The 17,295-nt window shown below is 33.3% G+C and overlaps 2 protein-coding genes across 2 annotated transcripts; one reads left to right on the top strand and one right to left on the bottom strand.

Moving 5' to 3' along the window:
- Positions 1 to 3,367: 3,367 nt before the first annotated feature.
- Positions 3,368 to 5,761, bottom strand: LOC106066297 (uncharacterized). The gene is made up of 4 exons (XM_056036749.1): positions 5,607 to 5,761; positions 5,278 to 5,429; positions 3,826 to 4,049; positions 3,368 to 3,539 (listed from the first exon to the last, which is right to left on the bottom strand). Exons 2-4 carry the CDS (start codon positions 5,422 to 5,424, stop codon positions 3,497 to 3,499), a joined length of 414 nt encoding a protein of 137 aa, XP_055892724.1. The 5' UTR covers positions 5,425 to 5,429; positions 5,607 to 5,761; the 3' UTR covers positions 3,368 to 3,496.
- Positions 5,762 to 12,901: 7,140 nt separating this feature from the next.
- On the top strand, positions 12,902 to 15,594 carry LOC106066296 (uncharacterized). Its single transcript, XM_056036832.1, has 4 exons — positions 12,902 to 13,032; positions 13,335 to 13,489; positions 13,980 to 14,203; positions 15,469 to 15,594. Exons 2-4 carry the CDS (start codon positions 13,343 to 13,345, stop codon positions 15,509 to 15,511), a joined length of 414 nt encoding a protein of 137 aa, XP_055892807.1. The 5' UTR covers positions 12,902 to 13,032; positions 13,335 to 13,342; the 3' UTR covers positions 15,512 to 15,594.
- The last annotated feature ends 1,701 nt before the right edge of the window (positions 15,595 to 17,295 follow it).

Genomic DNA, 17,295 nt, shown 5'->3' with positions numbered 1-17,295 from the left:
TAATAGGTTATATGGTCTTGAGGGAAGCTAATCTTAATCTTACTTATCTTATCATCCTTGCCTTATTATACTTAACAAATACAGTGCATTACAGACATCGACTTGACGTCTTAATTAAGCAGGAAGTATACACAACTGAGTTTATATCTACACAATAAAATCGTCAGGAATAAAACTAACTAAAATTCAAGCATATATTTACTTTTTACAATGCTATTATTAACGCACTCCGTCTGTCTTTCTGTCTGTCTGGTACACATTTTATACACGTTTCTTTTTCACGTTCCATTTTCGGATCAAGATGAAATTCTGCACAATTTTGCATAATACATGAATTAATAATAAAAAAAAATCAGTTAGTATATCATTTAGTGGTGATTGTCACGAGTCGATACTGTGACCTAATTCAACCAGTTTCTAGAAGCCGAGGTCAGATCATAGATGACCAGAGTAAACACGTTAATTATAATCATCCAATTAGGGAAAGAGGTCAGGGGAAAAATAGCATACGTCAGTTTCTAGGAGGTCACAGTTAATAAAATATTCAGGGGAGAAGTTTCTAAGATTCTGGAAAGTACGGTTTAGAAACGTATAAATTTGGGGAAAGTTAGTTAGTCGGAGTCCTCCCATTGTAACGATTTTTGATAACAATGGTCTTATGTTTATGATTCTTCACTGTGTTATCTAGTCATTGATATAATCTCCAGCAAGATGATTCAGTTTGAACCATAACAAAATTAATATGAGAATTAATACCAAGTAATAAATACACAGAAATCATCGCAGTGACTAATTAATTTTGTTTTTATATGAAAAAAGGGAGTTAACCTTCCAGTATTGAGATATATGTCAATGATTAGGAGTCTTTTAAAAAGTATTTAATATATTTTGCTTGTTTTTTTCTGTGCAGAAGAAGTTGCAAGGCAGGATTTTGTTGAGAAGACACGAGTTTTCTCAAACATAACTTTAAAATAAGCCTTCTTATATGGAATCTAATCGTTTGCTGTAAAATAGAATAACATTAAACAGTTTCTCTAGTATATATTTATTATAGTTATATAGTTATATCTGCAACTATTTCTACAAAACATGTACAACATTTAAAACATCTACAATATCTAAAACAACATCTATAACATCTTTAACAACAACGAAACAACATCTGCAACATTTTTAAAAACATCCTAAACATCTACAACAACATCTAAAACATCTGCAACAACATCTAAAACAGCATGTAAAACATCTGCAACAACATCTAAAACAGCATGTAAAACATCTACAACAACATCTAAAACATCTGCAACAACATCTAAAACAGCATGTAAAACATCTGCAACAACATCTAAAACATCTGCAACAACATCTGCAACAACTTCTGCAACAACATCTATAAGATCTTCAATAATATCTAAATCAACGTGTTAACATCTCCATTAACGTCTAAAACAACATCTGCAACAACGTCTCCATTAACGTCTAAAACAACATCTGCAACAACGTCTATAACTTTCAACGAAATTTGTCTACAGCAACACCAACAACAACAAAGACTGAAATATTTACATGTGCAACAGCATGACCAACATCCATGGGCTTAGCCAGGACTTTTTTCGGGGGGGGGGTGTTTGGGGGGGGATTTTTTTCTCTCCCCCCCCCCCCCCACCGGGCGTGAAAAAAATATATGGGTGTACATAATTAATCTTTATTACATTCTGACCCTTCATTCTTTCGGAAGAAGTTTATTGTACTCTAGAATAGGTTCTTTCTGGAGTTAGTGAAAAAATTGTAGACTCCCCGTGCTTGCTAGCATGGGGGTCTGGGGGAGTGCCGGTATTAAAACCTAACAAAATGCATATTCTGAGGTATCTACGTGTATTATCCTGCTATTTCAAAAACCTATTCTGCTATTCTTACTGACTTAGACCCTCCCGCGCCGTTTGGCGTATTTGGCGGCAAGCTTTTTCCACAAAAATCTGTCTGAGGCCTCTTCCCACCTGCTCTGAGGATCTCCATGAAAGTGTGACGCCAAGTTGTACTAGGATGTCATCGCAACTCTTATTATGCGAAATTCATTTTGTCGGAGAACATGTCTCGAAAACCTTATGTGACGCTCTTTCACAACCTTACTAAGGGCTCGACTCCCAGTTCGGCATAGGATTTCTTTGATTTAGACACGATCTCTATAACTGACTCCTAAAATCTGCCATCTCTGTTGAGCCACATTTAGTGTTTAAATTTCGCAGATGACTATTCACTGCACTTTATTAATGAAGCCCAGCCACTGGTAGAAATGTGTAACCTCTCTTGACTACGCTCTTGGAATTAGGTGACTGTAGTTTGCTTTAGATTTTATATCGAAAAGAGAAGTTTTATCGTCAAAATCATCTGCTGGGGGTGGGGGGGTTTAAACTAAAAAATCTCTTTAAATTCAAAACCCCTTTCAGCTACAACTATAGAATTTGGTAACTGTAGTTTGCTTTAGAAAAAGACTGAAGAGATAATAGATAATTTTTGTGTGTAATTTGCTTTTTTTTTTATATTTTAGAGGTGTTTTTTTAGCTTCAAACCCCGCTGAAGGGGGGTTTAAACTCAAAACCCCTGTTGGCTACGATCATAGCAATTTGTGTGTAATTTGCTTTTTTATATTAAAGAGGTATTTTTTTAGCTTCAAACCTCACTGGAGGAGATATAAATTCACCCCCACCAGCCTCTTGACCTGGCTACGTTCATACAATTTGAGTGTGAAATTAGCTTTTTTTTATATTGAAAAGGTATTTTTTAGTTTTAAACCCCGATGAAGGGGGTTTAAACTCAAAACGCCTTTGGCTATGCTCATAGCATTTTGAGTGTATAATTTGCTTTTTCTATATTGAAGAGGTGGTTTTTAGCTCAAACCCCTGGTGGATGGGGGTGTTTAAACACAAAACCCCTATTTGCTACGCTTATAGGATCTGGTGACTGATGCATGGATAGTCTTATATTAAAGAGGGGGTTTATCGTAAATTTCGGAGGGGGTTTTAAAATCAAATTCTTCCTTAGCTATGCTCTTGAATTTTTTTTTGGTTTTGTTATATAGAAGAGGGAATTTGACTGCAAATTCCCCTGGTAGGGGGTTTTAAACTAATAACCTTCGGCTGCACTGGTGTAAGTTATGGTTTGTATTATATTCTCACCTAAAATAAACAGAATCAAAGCAAAAAATCAGTCATCAAATTCCGATCCCCCCGCAGGGCGGGGGGGAGGGGGATTTTCATTTCGGTGGAGGGGGGGTTTGAACCCCAACTCCCCCCCCCTGGCTACGCCCATACCAACATCTACATCATCTCTAATGTCTGCAACAATATGTAGAACAGTGGAACGAGAATAAAGTTTAATGATATAATTTATTTAAGAAGAGGATTTGAAAAAAAAAAAAAAAAAAGATAACTCAAAAAATCCCCGTTACAAGCAAAACTATGATCTGGAAGCAAGTTATAGCTAGTAGTTTCAATGTTTATTTTCCAACTGGATCAATGCCTGTCAGGTCGTAGAAATATCTGAAAGAAAAATAAGTCTAGTGAGTTACAAATTAAACAGAAAAAAAAACTCAAACAAACATAAAAGAAATAAATTAAAAAGCTGTTTGAAAAAAGAAACGAAAATGCCCTCCTTTATGAAAGAGATGACAATCTGTAAGAACGAACGATTACTATATCCCTAACACCTTAGAAAGGATTGATTTTAAAAGGATGGAAAATTTTCACCCAGCACTAATTCCCCCCCCCCCACTCCCAGCGTTTTGTGTTCGATTCCTAGTTGATCTTTCAATGCTGTAGTGTTTACCTGAGGAACTCCTGCTGGCTCACGAGCTTGTTGTTGTTGGAGTCAGCAGCCATGAAGATATCAGCGTAGTCAGGCTCGTCCAGGTGGTTGTCGTTGTCAAAGTCCATGGCGTCGAAGAGTCTCAAGAGAACCTGCTGTGCTGAAGGGTTGTTCACGTGGTGAGTCTCCACCTCCTTGGCGTACTCTTGTCTTGAGATTCTGTTGTCGTGGTTGGCGTCGAAACGCTTGGATAAGAATAAAAAGAGATATTGATCAAATAGTCCAAATTGACATACGTGAAAACGCGGCGTTGATAAAATAAAGCAAATAAGATTGATGAACTAGACAATACTTTGATCAACTAGAACATTTGGTATCGATGAGCTAGAACATATGACATTGATGAACTAGAACATATGACATTGATGAACTAGAATATGTGACATTGATGAGCTAGAACATATGCCAATGATGAGCTAGAACATATGACATTGATGAACTAGAACATATGACAATGATGAACTAGAACATATGACATTGATGAACTAGAACATATGACATTGATGAACTAGAACATATGACATTGATGAACTAGAACATATGACATTGATGAACTAGAACATATGACATTGATGAATTAGAACATATGACATTGATGAACTAGACAATACTTTGATGAACTAGAACATATGACATTGATGAACTAGAACATATGACATTGATGAACTAGAACATATGACAATGATGAACTAGAACATATGGCATTGATGAACTAGAACATATGACAATGATGAACTAGAACATATGACATTGATGAACTAGAACATATGACATTGATGAACTAGACAATACTTTGATGAACTAGAACATATGACATTGATGAACTAGAACATATGACATTGATGAACTAGAACATATGACATTGATGAACTAGAACATATGACATTGATGAACTAGAACATATGACATTGATGAATTAGAACATATGACATTGATGAACTAGACAATACTTTGATGAACTAGAACATATGACATTGATGAACTAGAACATATGACATTGATGAACTAGAACATATGACATTGATGAACTAGAACATATGACAATGATGAACTAGAACATATGGCATTGATGAACTAGAACATATGACAATGATGAACTAGAACATATGACATTGATGAACTAGAACATATGACATTGATGAACTAGACAATACTTTGATGAACTAGAACATATGACATTGATGAACTAGAACATATGACATTGATGAACTAGACAATACTTTGATGAACTAGAACATATGACATTGATGAACTAGATCATATGACATTGATGAACTAGACATTACTTTGATGAACTAGAACATTAGATAAGCTATGTTTTTAAAAAGTATCCTTTTTTTCTATTACTTATTTTCTGGATAGGGTGGGGCTACATTCCGAGTATCTCTGGACTAGTTTACTGCACTAACTTACTGCGAAGTACTGGTACATTTCCAAAGGCTCAATGTTGCCATCCTGATCAATATCGAATTTGTTAAATTCATAATTTCCTAGAGCTGTAATGTCCACCTGACAAAGGGTCAGTAGCGGCAAACTCAGGACAAGAACGAATCGAAACATTCTTTCTGAAGCAGAAAAAAAAGTTCTCCAATCATCACAAAATAATACATATTAAAACATTGTATCGGATTTTAAAAAAGGAACAATATTATGATATCATACTTATTTCTTATTTAAAAATTATTTTTTTTATAAAATCGAAAAAGAAAAATGTAGAATCGTTATGTTCTACCCCTTCCTACCTGGAGAAGGCGTTTATTGGGGCACTTCGTAGGGGAAAGATTGCTGAAGACTTGTGCTGTGTAATTATTTTTTGTTTCTTTAATGTGTCTCCAAGATAAGGATCTAGCTTGCAACACTCTTTGAACAAGAGATAAATGTTGAGAAAGATGCCAGTTGTTGTCTGACACGCGAATCTCTATGGAGTTCTGAAATAACATATTTCCAAACTGATACAATGAAAGGTTACCGTTCATTCCTGTATAGATCAGTATGGCTTAGTGAGCTCAAAAAAAATACAACAACACAGATTTAATTTTCTCTTAACGTTACAGTTTGCAGATAAAATATAAGATTTGCTTGGAATCTAAAGATTAAAACCATTCAGTTTTGAATTGGTGGTTGCCAAAAAAAAAAAAAGAAACTTTTTACTGAACAAATATTCTTAATTACACACTTGAACATTGAAGACTTTACTAGCTGTAAGTGGCTAGATATGTAAAAAGGGATGCTATAAGTTATGCCCTTACCATATTTAATAAACTATTTGCGATTCTCTGTATTATATTAATAGAAAAAAAAACTTGTTGAGACTACATTACCCTTTACTCTCTTCTCACCACCATAGTAAACAAATAAAATTCCACCTTTATGAAGCCGATGGTGGTCTATAATCTATTACTCTGTTCATTTCTTGTAGTTCTTCAATAATGCAATGACTTTCTTCCAGTGAACTTTACATAATCCATTTCTTCCATTACAGTCCATTTAATTTCTTCATGGTACATGAAGGTCTATTTATAGTCAACTTATTACTAAATACAAAGAAACATTTGAGTCTAGTGCTGGAAATGTATTCAAAAGATAAAGAAACATTTGAGTCTAGAGCTGGAAATGTATTCAAAAGATAAAGAAACATTTGAGTCTAGAGCTGGAAATGTATTCAAAAGATAAAGAAATATTTGAGTCCAGTGCTTGAAATGTATTCAAAAAATAAAGAAATATTTGAGTCCAGTGCTGGAAATGTATTCAAAAGATAAAGAAATATTTGAGTGCAGTGCTGGAAATGTATTCAAAAGATAAAGAAATATTTGAGTCCAGTGCTGGAAATGTATTCAAAAGATAAAGAAATATTTGAGTCCAGTGCTGGAAATGTATTCAAAAGATAAAGAAACATTTGAGTCTAGTGCTGGAAATGTATTCAAAAGATAAAGAAACATTTGAGTCTAGAGCTGGAAATGTATTCAAAAGATAAAGAAACATTTGAGTCTAGAGCTGGAAATGTATTCAAAAGACAAAGAAACATTTGAGTCCAGTGCTGGAAATGTATTCAAAAGACAAAGAAACATTTGAGTCCAGTGCTGGAAATGTATTCAAAAGATAAAGAAACATTTGAGTCTAGTGCTGGAAATGTATTCAAAAAATAAAGAAATATTTGAGTCCAGTGCTGGAAATGTATTCAAAAGATAAAGAAACATTTGAGTCCAGTGCTGGAAATGTATTCAAAAGATAAAGAAATATTTGAGTCCAGTGCTGGAAATGTATTCAAAAGATAAGGAAACATTTGAGTCCAGTGCTGGAAATGTATTCAAAAGATAAAGAAATATTTGAGTCCAGTGCTGGAAATGTATTCAAAAGATAAAGAAATATTTGAGTCCAGTGCTGGAAATGTATTCAAAAGATAAAGAAATATTTGAGTCCAGTGCTGGAAATGTATTCAAAAGATAAAGAAATATTTGAGTCTAGTGCTGGAAATGTATTCAAAAGATAAAGAAATATTTGAGTCCAGTGCTGGAAATGTATTCAAAAGATAAAGAAATATTTGAGTCCAGTGCTGGAAATGTATTCAAAAGATAAAGAAATATTTGAGTCCAGTGCTGGAAATGTATTCAAAAGATAAAGAAATATTTGAGTCTAGTGCTGGAAATGTATTCAAAAGATAAAGAAATATTTGAGTCCAGTGCTGGAAATGTATTTAAAAGATAAAGAAACATTTGAGTCCAGTGCTGGAAATGTATTCAAAAGATAAAGAAATATTTGAGTCCAGTGCTGGAAATGTATTCAAAAGATAAAGAAATATTTGAATCGAGTGCTGGAAATGTATTCAAAAGATAAAGAAATATTTCAGTCTAGTGCTGGAAATGTATTCAAAAGATAAAGAAATATTTGAGTCCAGTGCTGGAAATGTATTCAAAAGATAAAGAAATATTTAAATCGAGTGCTGGAAATGTATTCAAAAGATAAAGAAATATTTGAGTCCAGTGCTGGAAATGTATTCAAAAGATAAAGAAATATTTAAATCGAGTGCTGGAAATGTATTCAAAAGATAAAGAAATATTTGAGTCCAGTGCTGGAAATGTATTCAAAAGATAAAGAAATATTTGAATCGAGTGCTGGAAATGTATTCAAAAGATAAAGAAATATTTGAGTCCAGTGCAGGAAATGTATTCAAAAGATAAAGAAATATTTGAATCGAGTGCTGGAAATGTATTCAAAAGATAAAGAAATATTTGAGTCCAGTGCTGGAAATGTATTCAAAAGATAAAGAAATATTTGAGTCCAGTGCTGGAAATGTATTCAAAAGATAAAGAAATATTTGAATCGAGTGCTGGAAATGTATTCAAAAGATAAAGAAATATTTCAGTCTAGTGCTGGAAATGTATTCAAAAGATAAAGAAATATTTGAGTCCAGTGCTGGAAATGTATTCAAAAGATAAAGAAATATTTGAATCGAGTGCTGGAAATGTATTCAAAAGATAAAGAAATATTTGAGTCGAGTGCTGGAAATGTATTCAAAAGATAAAGAAACATTTGAGTCCAGTGCTGGAAATGTATTCAAAAGATAAAGAAATATTTCAGTCTAGTGCTGGAAATGTATTCAAAAGATAAAGAAATATTTGAGTCCAGTGCTGGAAATGTATTCAAAAGATAAAGAAATATTTCAGTCCAGTGCTGGAAATGTATTCAAAAGATAAAGAAATATTTCAGTCTAGTGCTGGAAATGTATTCAAAAGATAAAGAAATATTTCAGTCCAGTGCTGGAAATGTATTCAAAAGATAAAGAAATATTTCAGTCTAGTGCTGGAAATGTATTCAAAAGATAAAGAAATATTTGAGTCCAGTGCTGGAAATGTATTCAAAAGATAAAGAAATATTTGAGTCCAGTGCTGGAAATGTATTCAAAAGATAAAGAAATATTTCAGTCTAGTGCTGGAAATGTATTCAAAAGATAAAGAAATATTTGAATCGAGTGCTGGAAATGTATTCAAAAGATAAAGAAATATTTGAGTCCAGTGCTGGAAATGTATTCAAAAGATAAAGAAACATTTGATCGAGTGCTGGAATACCCGCTGTAATGTATTAAAATTATAAAGAAACATTTAAACGAGCTTGTCAATACACGCTGAAAGCTTGTTTGCAACGATCAAATGTAGTTTAAAATTCAGTATAATGTTAGAAATTAGAACGGTTAAACCAGAGTTTTCATTGTGTGGCCAATTAGATAAATTTTTCCCCTAAAGATAGACATACATGTAAAATTAAAACTTACAAGAGGAGTTGTATAATAAACGCATTATTGAGACGTTAAGCGTATTTTCGACTGCAGCAAATTGACAAAAAAAAATGAAGTTGGGTCTCCAAACTACGGTCATTTAGAGAGTAAAACTACATTTTTAAATTCAAAAAAGTTAAAAAACAATTGGTTTACAGATAGATAAGTGGAAAGAACAAATAGTTACAAAACAAACTTGTGTGGAGAGAAATTGTAACAAGACGAGTAGTATGGAGTGTGTGTGTGTGTGTTTCTATGGTGACGGTGGGAAGAGGTTAGCGATTGGTTCTGAACGATGCAAGATAGGAACATCCGAAACATGTAAAACATTTTACAACACAAATTTTACAAACACTAAATAGCATGGCCGCACTTAACCATTGTGGGGCCCTATGAGAAACGAATTTCGCGGGCAAAGTTTGGGTAGGGAAGCGGATAATAAGTGACATTTAAGAGTTTGTATTAGAAAAAAACATTTGCCTATGCATTTTATTCATTCTTTACTACATACAGAATTACTTTACGAGCCTTGCGTGTAGCAAAGTCATACAGTATCTCATTAAAATTCTGTTTCCTACATAGATCATGCTCAATAGCAAGAATTACCAAATGTTTCAATCTATCTTTGAGAATTGTTGACCTCAAGTAAGTCTTCATTAGTTTGAGGCGCAAGAAGCTTCTTTCACCAGATTACACAACTAGTGCTAATGCAGAATGCCGTTTTTATTTACTGCGCGTATGATTGGCGTTTTCCATATTGAACGACACCCCAAAATGACAATTTTCGTCTTTATATTTCCATATATTTTAAGGACTTTTTCGTATATTTTGTAATTTAGGGAGATTTGTAGGAGCTCTTGGTAAATCGACAGGAGGGCGCGGGAAATCTGTTTTAAGTTATACAATGGTTAAATTTAATAATTTATACACCTTGAATTAGTGCGGATCCTATACAAGTGCGGGTCCTATGAAAGTGCGGGGCCCACTGCGGTCGCATAGGTTGCAGTGGCCTAGTATATATATAAAGAGCTTATTCATGCAGTATTGAGAAATCAGGCAGTCGGGTAATTTTGCAGTTCTTTACCTTAGATAAGCTTGGCTTTACAAGATTTTAAAAATATGCTGCTAGTTAAAGCTCTTAGATTTGCTGAACTATCTATCTTTTGTAACGGCTACAGTGACCTTTGAATACGGCGTCCTTGACATTGTCTAATATGTCTATTTTTTTGGAAACCTCTCCAAATATTTTTTTCTCCATTATCTTTCCTAATCTCACCCTCACATATCTCTGGGTTAGACAGTGAATCAAGTTGAAAGCTTTAGATTTGTTTTTGCATGACGTTGTCACTATGCTATTCGCATATATAAAACTAGTAAACAAAAAAAATGTGTTCGTACATTGAACATTCAAAACGAACTTTTTAAAGTAAGGTTTTGTCGCTCATGGTGGCGCCATGGCTGAGTGGTAAAGCGCTTGGCTGCCTAAACGAGCGGTGCTGGGTTCGAACCCTGGTGAAGACTTGAACCTTTATTTCGAGACGGACGCCACCAAGCTATAATGTGCCCTTGGCAATAGTCGGGGGGGAAAAAAAGTAAAGTCGTTTAGCTAGCCTCATGACACGGTTGTAAAGCGTGGGTCACAGATAGTGATGACCCTTACATCATCTGCCCCAAAGATTGCAAGATCTGAAAGAGGAACTTTTTCTTTTCTACGTTATCCCCTATGACCGAGAGAGAGAGAGATAGAGAGAGAGAGAGAGAGAGAGAGAGAGAGAGCTTGTGACCTATGCGCCGAAGAAAATCCTATATTTATTGGCATGGAGTTTTGCTTTTAACAGATGAATCAAAACTCTGCGTTGGGTTTGTCCGTTACTTTATGTCATTGCTGAAATAAAGTTTCCAGGAAGAGTTATTTAAACTAAATAATGGGGAAATTAATAGAGTTCAAACTTGTGATGCGTAAAAACGATCAAGGTCGTGTCACGGGATGTCATTTATAAAAAAAAGGTCAGCTTGACCTTATCTGTACTGTAAACGTGAACGTCTTCCTCACAATCATGAACATAATTTTGTAAAGTTGTACATTTAGAATGGTCTACACCTACACAGGTTTAGCTGTACTAATTGTTTAGTTGTACTCATTGTTCAGTTGTACTAATTGTTTAGCTGTACTAATTGTTTAGTTGTACTAATTGTTTAGTTGTACTAATTGTTTAGCTGTACCAATTGTTTAGCTGTACTAATTGTTTAGCTGCACTAATTGTTTAGCTGTACTAATTGTTTAGTTGTACTCATTGTTTAGCTGTACTAATTGTTTAGTTGTACTAATTGTTTAGTTGTACTCATTGTTTAGCTGTACTCATTGTTTAGCTGTACTCATTGTTTAGCTGTACTAATTGTTTAGCTGTACTAATTGTTTAGTTGTACTAATTGTTTATCTGTACTAATTGTTTAGTTGTACTAATTGTTTAGTTGTACTAATTGTTTAGTTGTACTAATTGTTTAGTTGTACTCATTGTTTAGCTGTACTAATTGTTTAGCTGTACTAATTGTTTAGCTGTACCAATTGTTTAGCTGTACTAATTGTTTAGTTGTACTAATTGTTTAGTTGTACTAATTGTTTAGTTGTACTAATTGTTTAGCTGTACCAATTGTTTAGCTGTACTAATTGTTTAGCTGTACTAATTGTTTAGCTGTACTAATTGTTTAGTTGTACTAATTGTTTAGCTGTACTAATTGTTTAGCTGTACCAATTGTTTAGCTGTACTAATTGTTTAGTTGTACTAATTGTTTAGTTGTACTAATTGTTTAGTTGTACTAATTGTTTAGCTGTACTAATTGTTTAGTTGTACCAATTGTTTAGCTGTACTAATTGTTTAGTTGTACTAATTGTTTAGCTGTACTAATTGTTTAGTTGTACTAATTGTTTAGTTGTGCTAATTGTTTAGTTGTACTCATTGTTTAGCTGTACTAATTGTTTAGATGTACTCATTGTTTAGCTGTACTAATTGTTTAGCTGTACTAATTGTTTAGTTGTACTAATTGTTTATCTGTACTAATTGTTTAGTTGTGCTAATTGTTTAGTTGTACTGATTGTTTAGTTGTACTCATTGTTTAGTTGTACTAATTGTTTAGTTGTACTAATTGTTTAGTTGTACTAATTGTTTAGTTGTACTCATTGTTTAGTTGTACTAATTGTTTAGCTGTACTAATTGTTTAGCTGTACTAATTGTTTGGAGATACAAACCAAAGACCTAATAATTAACAATTGTACATAATGTTTGACATGCAAAAAGTTCTAGAACATTCGTCTTACATTGAAACATTATCGAGTCTGGAAATTAAGGAACAAATAAAAATACAACTCATATGGAAGACAGATGTTCGGCTGTGAGACAAAAAAACCTTGACCTTGGTTACCTATCAAAAGGGCTTGAGTATGAAACCTGACTCAAGCTATGTTATTTCAACGCCTAAGGGCAGTACGGAAACCTTCTCCTACACAACCAGTCACCCCACTGGTCCACAAAGAAGATTGGACAGTAGCATGAGCTAAGCATGCAGTACAAGGGAAAGAATGATGAAAGATGCGCTGTTTCATTCATAGTCAAGTACAGTAACCTTGAAATCTGATATGCAAATAATGTCGACTTAATGGAATACTAAGTTCACTCACGTGGGCGTCAACAAAATTAAATTCATTCACAAAAGTTTACTTATTATGTAAAATTTTAGGAAAACACTTGGCCATTTTCTCATGACTTTTTAAAACTCAAAATTAAAAACCTCAGCAGTGTTTGTTTGTTTTTTTGTGTGTGGTCTTATCTTGACCATCTATATAAACCCCGTAGTCCTTTGAACAATTACATCTTGTCAATCTGAACAAAGACAGTTTGGTAAAACAAAACTTACTTTTCAACTTTTAAATTGTATTTCTACCTGAATTTAACTCTATTTAGAACATTAATGAATACATGTGCGTCATATATAAGTATAAACATCATGATGTGTACAATGAATGTGTCTTTTATAGATATCAACTTTATAACATTCAAATTTGAATGTGTCCAACTCTAGTAAAGTTTATATCATGATGTTTGATTTAGAGTTTCGCATGAATAAATGTGAAAATCCTGAAATTTATTTAGAATGGGTATACAACTAGAAATGTGATATCATCATGATGTCAATTTTTCAGAAAGAAAAATGTTGTTGTTGACACTTCTGATCGCATTGCCAGCTTTGGCTTTTTGCCAAGTGGACATTCAGCATCTTGCTGACCTTCAGTTTAACAGATTTGACGTTGACCAGGATGGAAATATTGAGCCATTAGAAGTAGCCACATACTTCAGAGTGAGTCATCTTCATTACTGTTACAATTTTCGTATTATTTGCTATTGATATAATTTTTATTCAATGTATGCTATTAATACAATTTTTATTTAATGTATGCTATTGATACAATTTTTATTTAATGTATGCTATTGATACGATTTTTATTTAATGTCTGCTATTGATACAATTTTTATTTAATGTATGCTATTGATACAATTTTTATTTAATGTATGCTATTGATACAATTCTTGTGTTCTTTGCTTGTGTTATTAGCTAATGAGTATTGATACAATTATTGTGATTTTGGCTATTGACACAATTCTTGTGTTCTTGGCTATTCTTGTGTTATTTGCTATTTATAAAGTTATTGCGTTCTTTGATATTGATATAATACTTTGCCCTTTGTTTTTTAGATACATCTCATATTATATTTGCTAATTATAACTTAGCCTCACATAAATGATAATGAATAATGTCCTTGCCCTTATCCTCCTGTGTTTTTTTCCAGAGATTTGACACCAACCAGGACCAACAGATCTCCAGAGTTGAGTACAACAAAGAGGTAGACACCCACCACGCCAACGACCCACCAACCCACACAGTCCTGCTGCGTCTTTTCGACGCCTTGGACTACAACAACGACAGCCACCTCAGCCAGAGTGACTATGACGCTCTCTTCATTGCAGCAGACGCCAACAAGAACCACCTGGTCAACCAGGCCGAGTTCAGAACGTACGTCTGTCATGTTTTCATCGGGTTTTTTAAATTTTATTACAAGTACTTAAGATCATCTTAATAATACTAATAATAACACTAATAATAATTATAATTATAAGCCTAATAATAATTATAATTAGTACACCAACACTTGGCTTTGACACCTAATATGATAAACAAAAATACTCCTCATTATTACAAATACTCACCACAAGTTGTAACAATAATATTAGATGGGGACAACATTGACAAGGCTGCTTCCTTAACATGGCTCAAAGCAGGTCATCTCTACCCTGGAACTGAAGGCTTTGTCACAGCAATTACAGGACAGAGTAATAAGGACAAAAAAATACGAAAAGCACATCCTAAAACTCAATGTTGTTGACAAATGCCGAAAATATGGAAATTTGGGCGAGTCAAATGAATCAGAATCTGCATACCTTTGTCTTCATAACCAAGTTGCAAAGTTAATACACCAGCACTTGGCTTTGACACATAATTTGATCGGTAAGAATACTACTCCGAATTACAAATACTCACCACAAGAGGTTCTCGAGACTACAGGTTATCTGCTGTACTGGAATAGGCCTATTTTGACAGACAAAACGGTAGATTTTTTACCCTGATCTGCTGCTCATCGATAAAAAAGAAAAAGCCGCTACCATTATTGAAATCGTCGAACCACTATCTCTTAATTTAAGATAAACTAAGTTGGAAAAACAATGAAAATATGAGAACCTTGGCTTGGAAATAAAGCGTTTATGGAGGTTATCTAAAACAACAATTAATCCCATTGTTATATTAACCGAGGGGATAATAACAACTCACCTCACAGATACCTTCAAGGCCCTTAACATTCCTATGAACATTATCGTTGCCTGTCAGAGGGCGGTACTGCTGCAGACCTGCCACATTATCAGAAAATTCCTCTATGGAAACTGATAAAGGGACTTTTAAACAAAATTCGACCCTGGTAGCGCCAGAGAATGAATACTCGTTCGTTTCCAACATTAATGATAATAAACTAATTAGTTAAATTCATGTGCTGTCATTGACAATGAACCTTCACGTAAAGTTTCGACATAACACAAAGGTACAGAAACTATTGAAATACAAACATTTACATACAAACACACATAAACTCCTATCAACTAATCAAACTCCATCTAGTGACAACTTAGAAAGATACACAGGGTAGTAAACATTTGTTACATGTATTTGTTTCGATATTTTAATTCCTTTTTTTAACTTTTTTTTTTCGTGTCTTTTCTTGTTTACAGAGTGTTCTACGATCTGACTGGCATTCTTCCTGTTGGGAAATAAGACACAATCCAGGACAAAATCTAATATGAAATCTATATATAAAAACAACCTTTTTTGATATCTAAATAAATGAATTCCCTTTACTTATCTGTTGTTATAATTTTTACATGTTTAAGTTTATACTTATATCTATATCTATCTATCTATCTATCTATCTTTCTATCTATCTATCTATCTATCTATCTATCTATCTATCTATCCATCTATCTATCTATCTACTATCTATCTATCTATCTATCTATCTATCTATCTATCTATCTATCTATCTATCTATCTATCTATCTATCTATTTATCTATCTATCTATCTATCTATCTTTTTATCTTTTTATCTATCTATCTATCTATCTATCTATCTATCTATCTATCTTTTTATCTATCTATCTATCTATCTATCTATCTATCTATCTATCTATCTATCTATCTAGCTATCTATCTATCTATCTATCTATCTATCTATCTATCTTTTTATCTTTTTATCTATCTATCTATCTATCTATCTATCTATCTATCTAAGTGTGTGTGTCGGGGGGTGGGTGGTAGAGACTAATATATGATGCTAATAATGCAGTGAAGTTGCTGATGTGGATATCAATTTAGTATAGAATTATTTTTGTTCTCAATGTTGAATAAATGGATATGTGACGCATTCTGATACAACCAACAAACCACGAACATTAATCAGACAGTTTTATTCATTGGAGTGTTCGTACTTTTGGAGTTTAATAACCAATAGCGAGTCATTGTTTCTGAATATTTTTATTTGCTACTTAGACCCAGCATTGACCTACGTATTTTAACACACCGAACGTAAACAAAAACGTCTTGCTTGGAGTCTATGTTTAGCTTCCTTTCTTGCAGTCATGCGTCTTTATTTGTCGTTAATTGTATCAGGTTTCAAATCTCTCGCACATTTTGTAAAGCTGTCTATTTTTTGAAGCGTTTCCTGCCATGTGTCAATGATAAGAAACTGATTCCTCATATGAAATTTTAAGCTTTAATCTGGGAACACAAGAGAACTTAGAATGAAGAAAAATTTGATAATTAGCTTAAAAAGATTTTTTGATGTAAATGAAGATTAGCTATTGCATATATTATCCAGATACGTTCTACTTCTTTCTAAGGCACCACTAACGAAAATTCGTTCGCGCCCCCATTCCCTATTCTACTTTAGGGGTCTATGTGAATGCTAGTAAGCTCCCACAGTAAGGCCAAGAAACGTACAGACATGTATTAATTTACAAATTCCTGGGTTTTTTTTGCATGCCTATTTACAATAAGTTTAAAATCCAAATTTACTTCATGAATGCTCATTAAAGCTTCTGCGTTTAAACTTCAAACAAATTCATTGTCTTGCGCATCTTGCTTGGTATTTTCATTTGTGCACCATAAGGTTTTGTTAATTTTAGTTTCTAAGGATGCGCTATATTGGTGTCATCGCTCTCTTGTTTTGCCTTGAGATGGAGTTTTGCCTTGACAATAAGTTTAATATCCAAATTTACTTCATGAAGGCTCATTAAAGCTTCTGCGTTTAAACTTCAAACAAAATCATAACAAGAAAACATTTTAAAAATAATAATAAAAAAAAAATATTAAGCAATAGCTGTTTCTATTAATTGGGATCAGTCAAGTAATTAAGTTTGTAATAGATCGAATTTAAAATAAAAAAAAAAAATAGACAAAAGAAAAATGTGGAACGATCTGAATTAGAACAGAACTCATGTCTCAAGCCTCCTCAAGCTGACATTGTAACTACTCTACTAATGAAGATATTATGAACATAGAA

Source organism: Biomphalaria glabrata, chromosome 7 (assembly GCF_947242115.1).
Source record: "Biomphalaria glabrata chromosome 7, xgBioGlab47.1, whole genome shotgun sequence".
Classification (NCBI taxonomy): Eukaryota; Metazoa; Mollusca; class Gastropoda; family Planorbidae; genus Biomphalaria; species Biomphalaria glabrata.
This window is presented reverse-complemented; position numbering and strand designations above follow the sequence as displayed.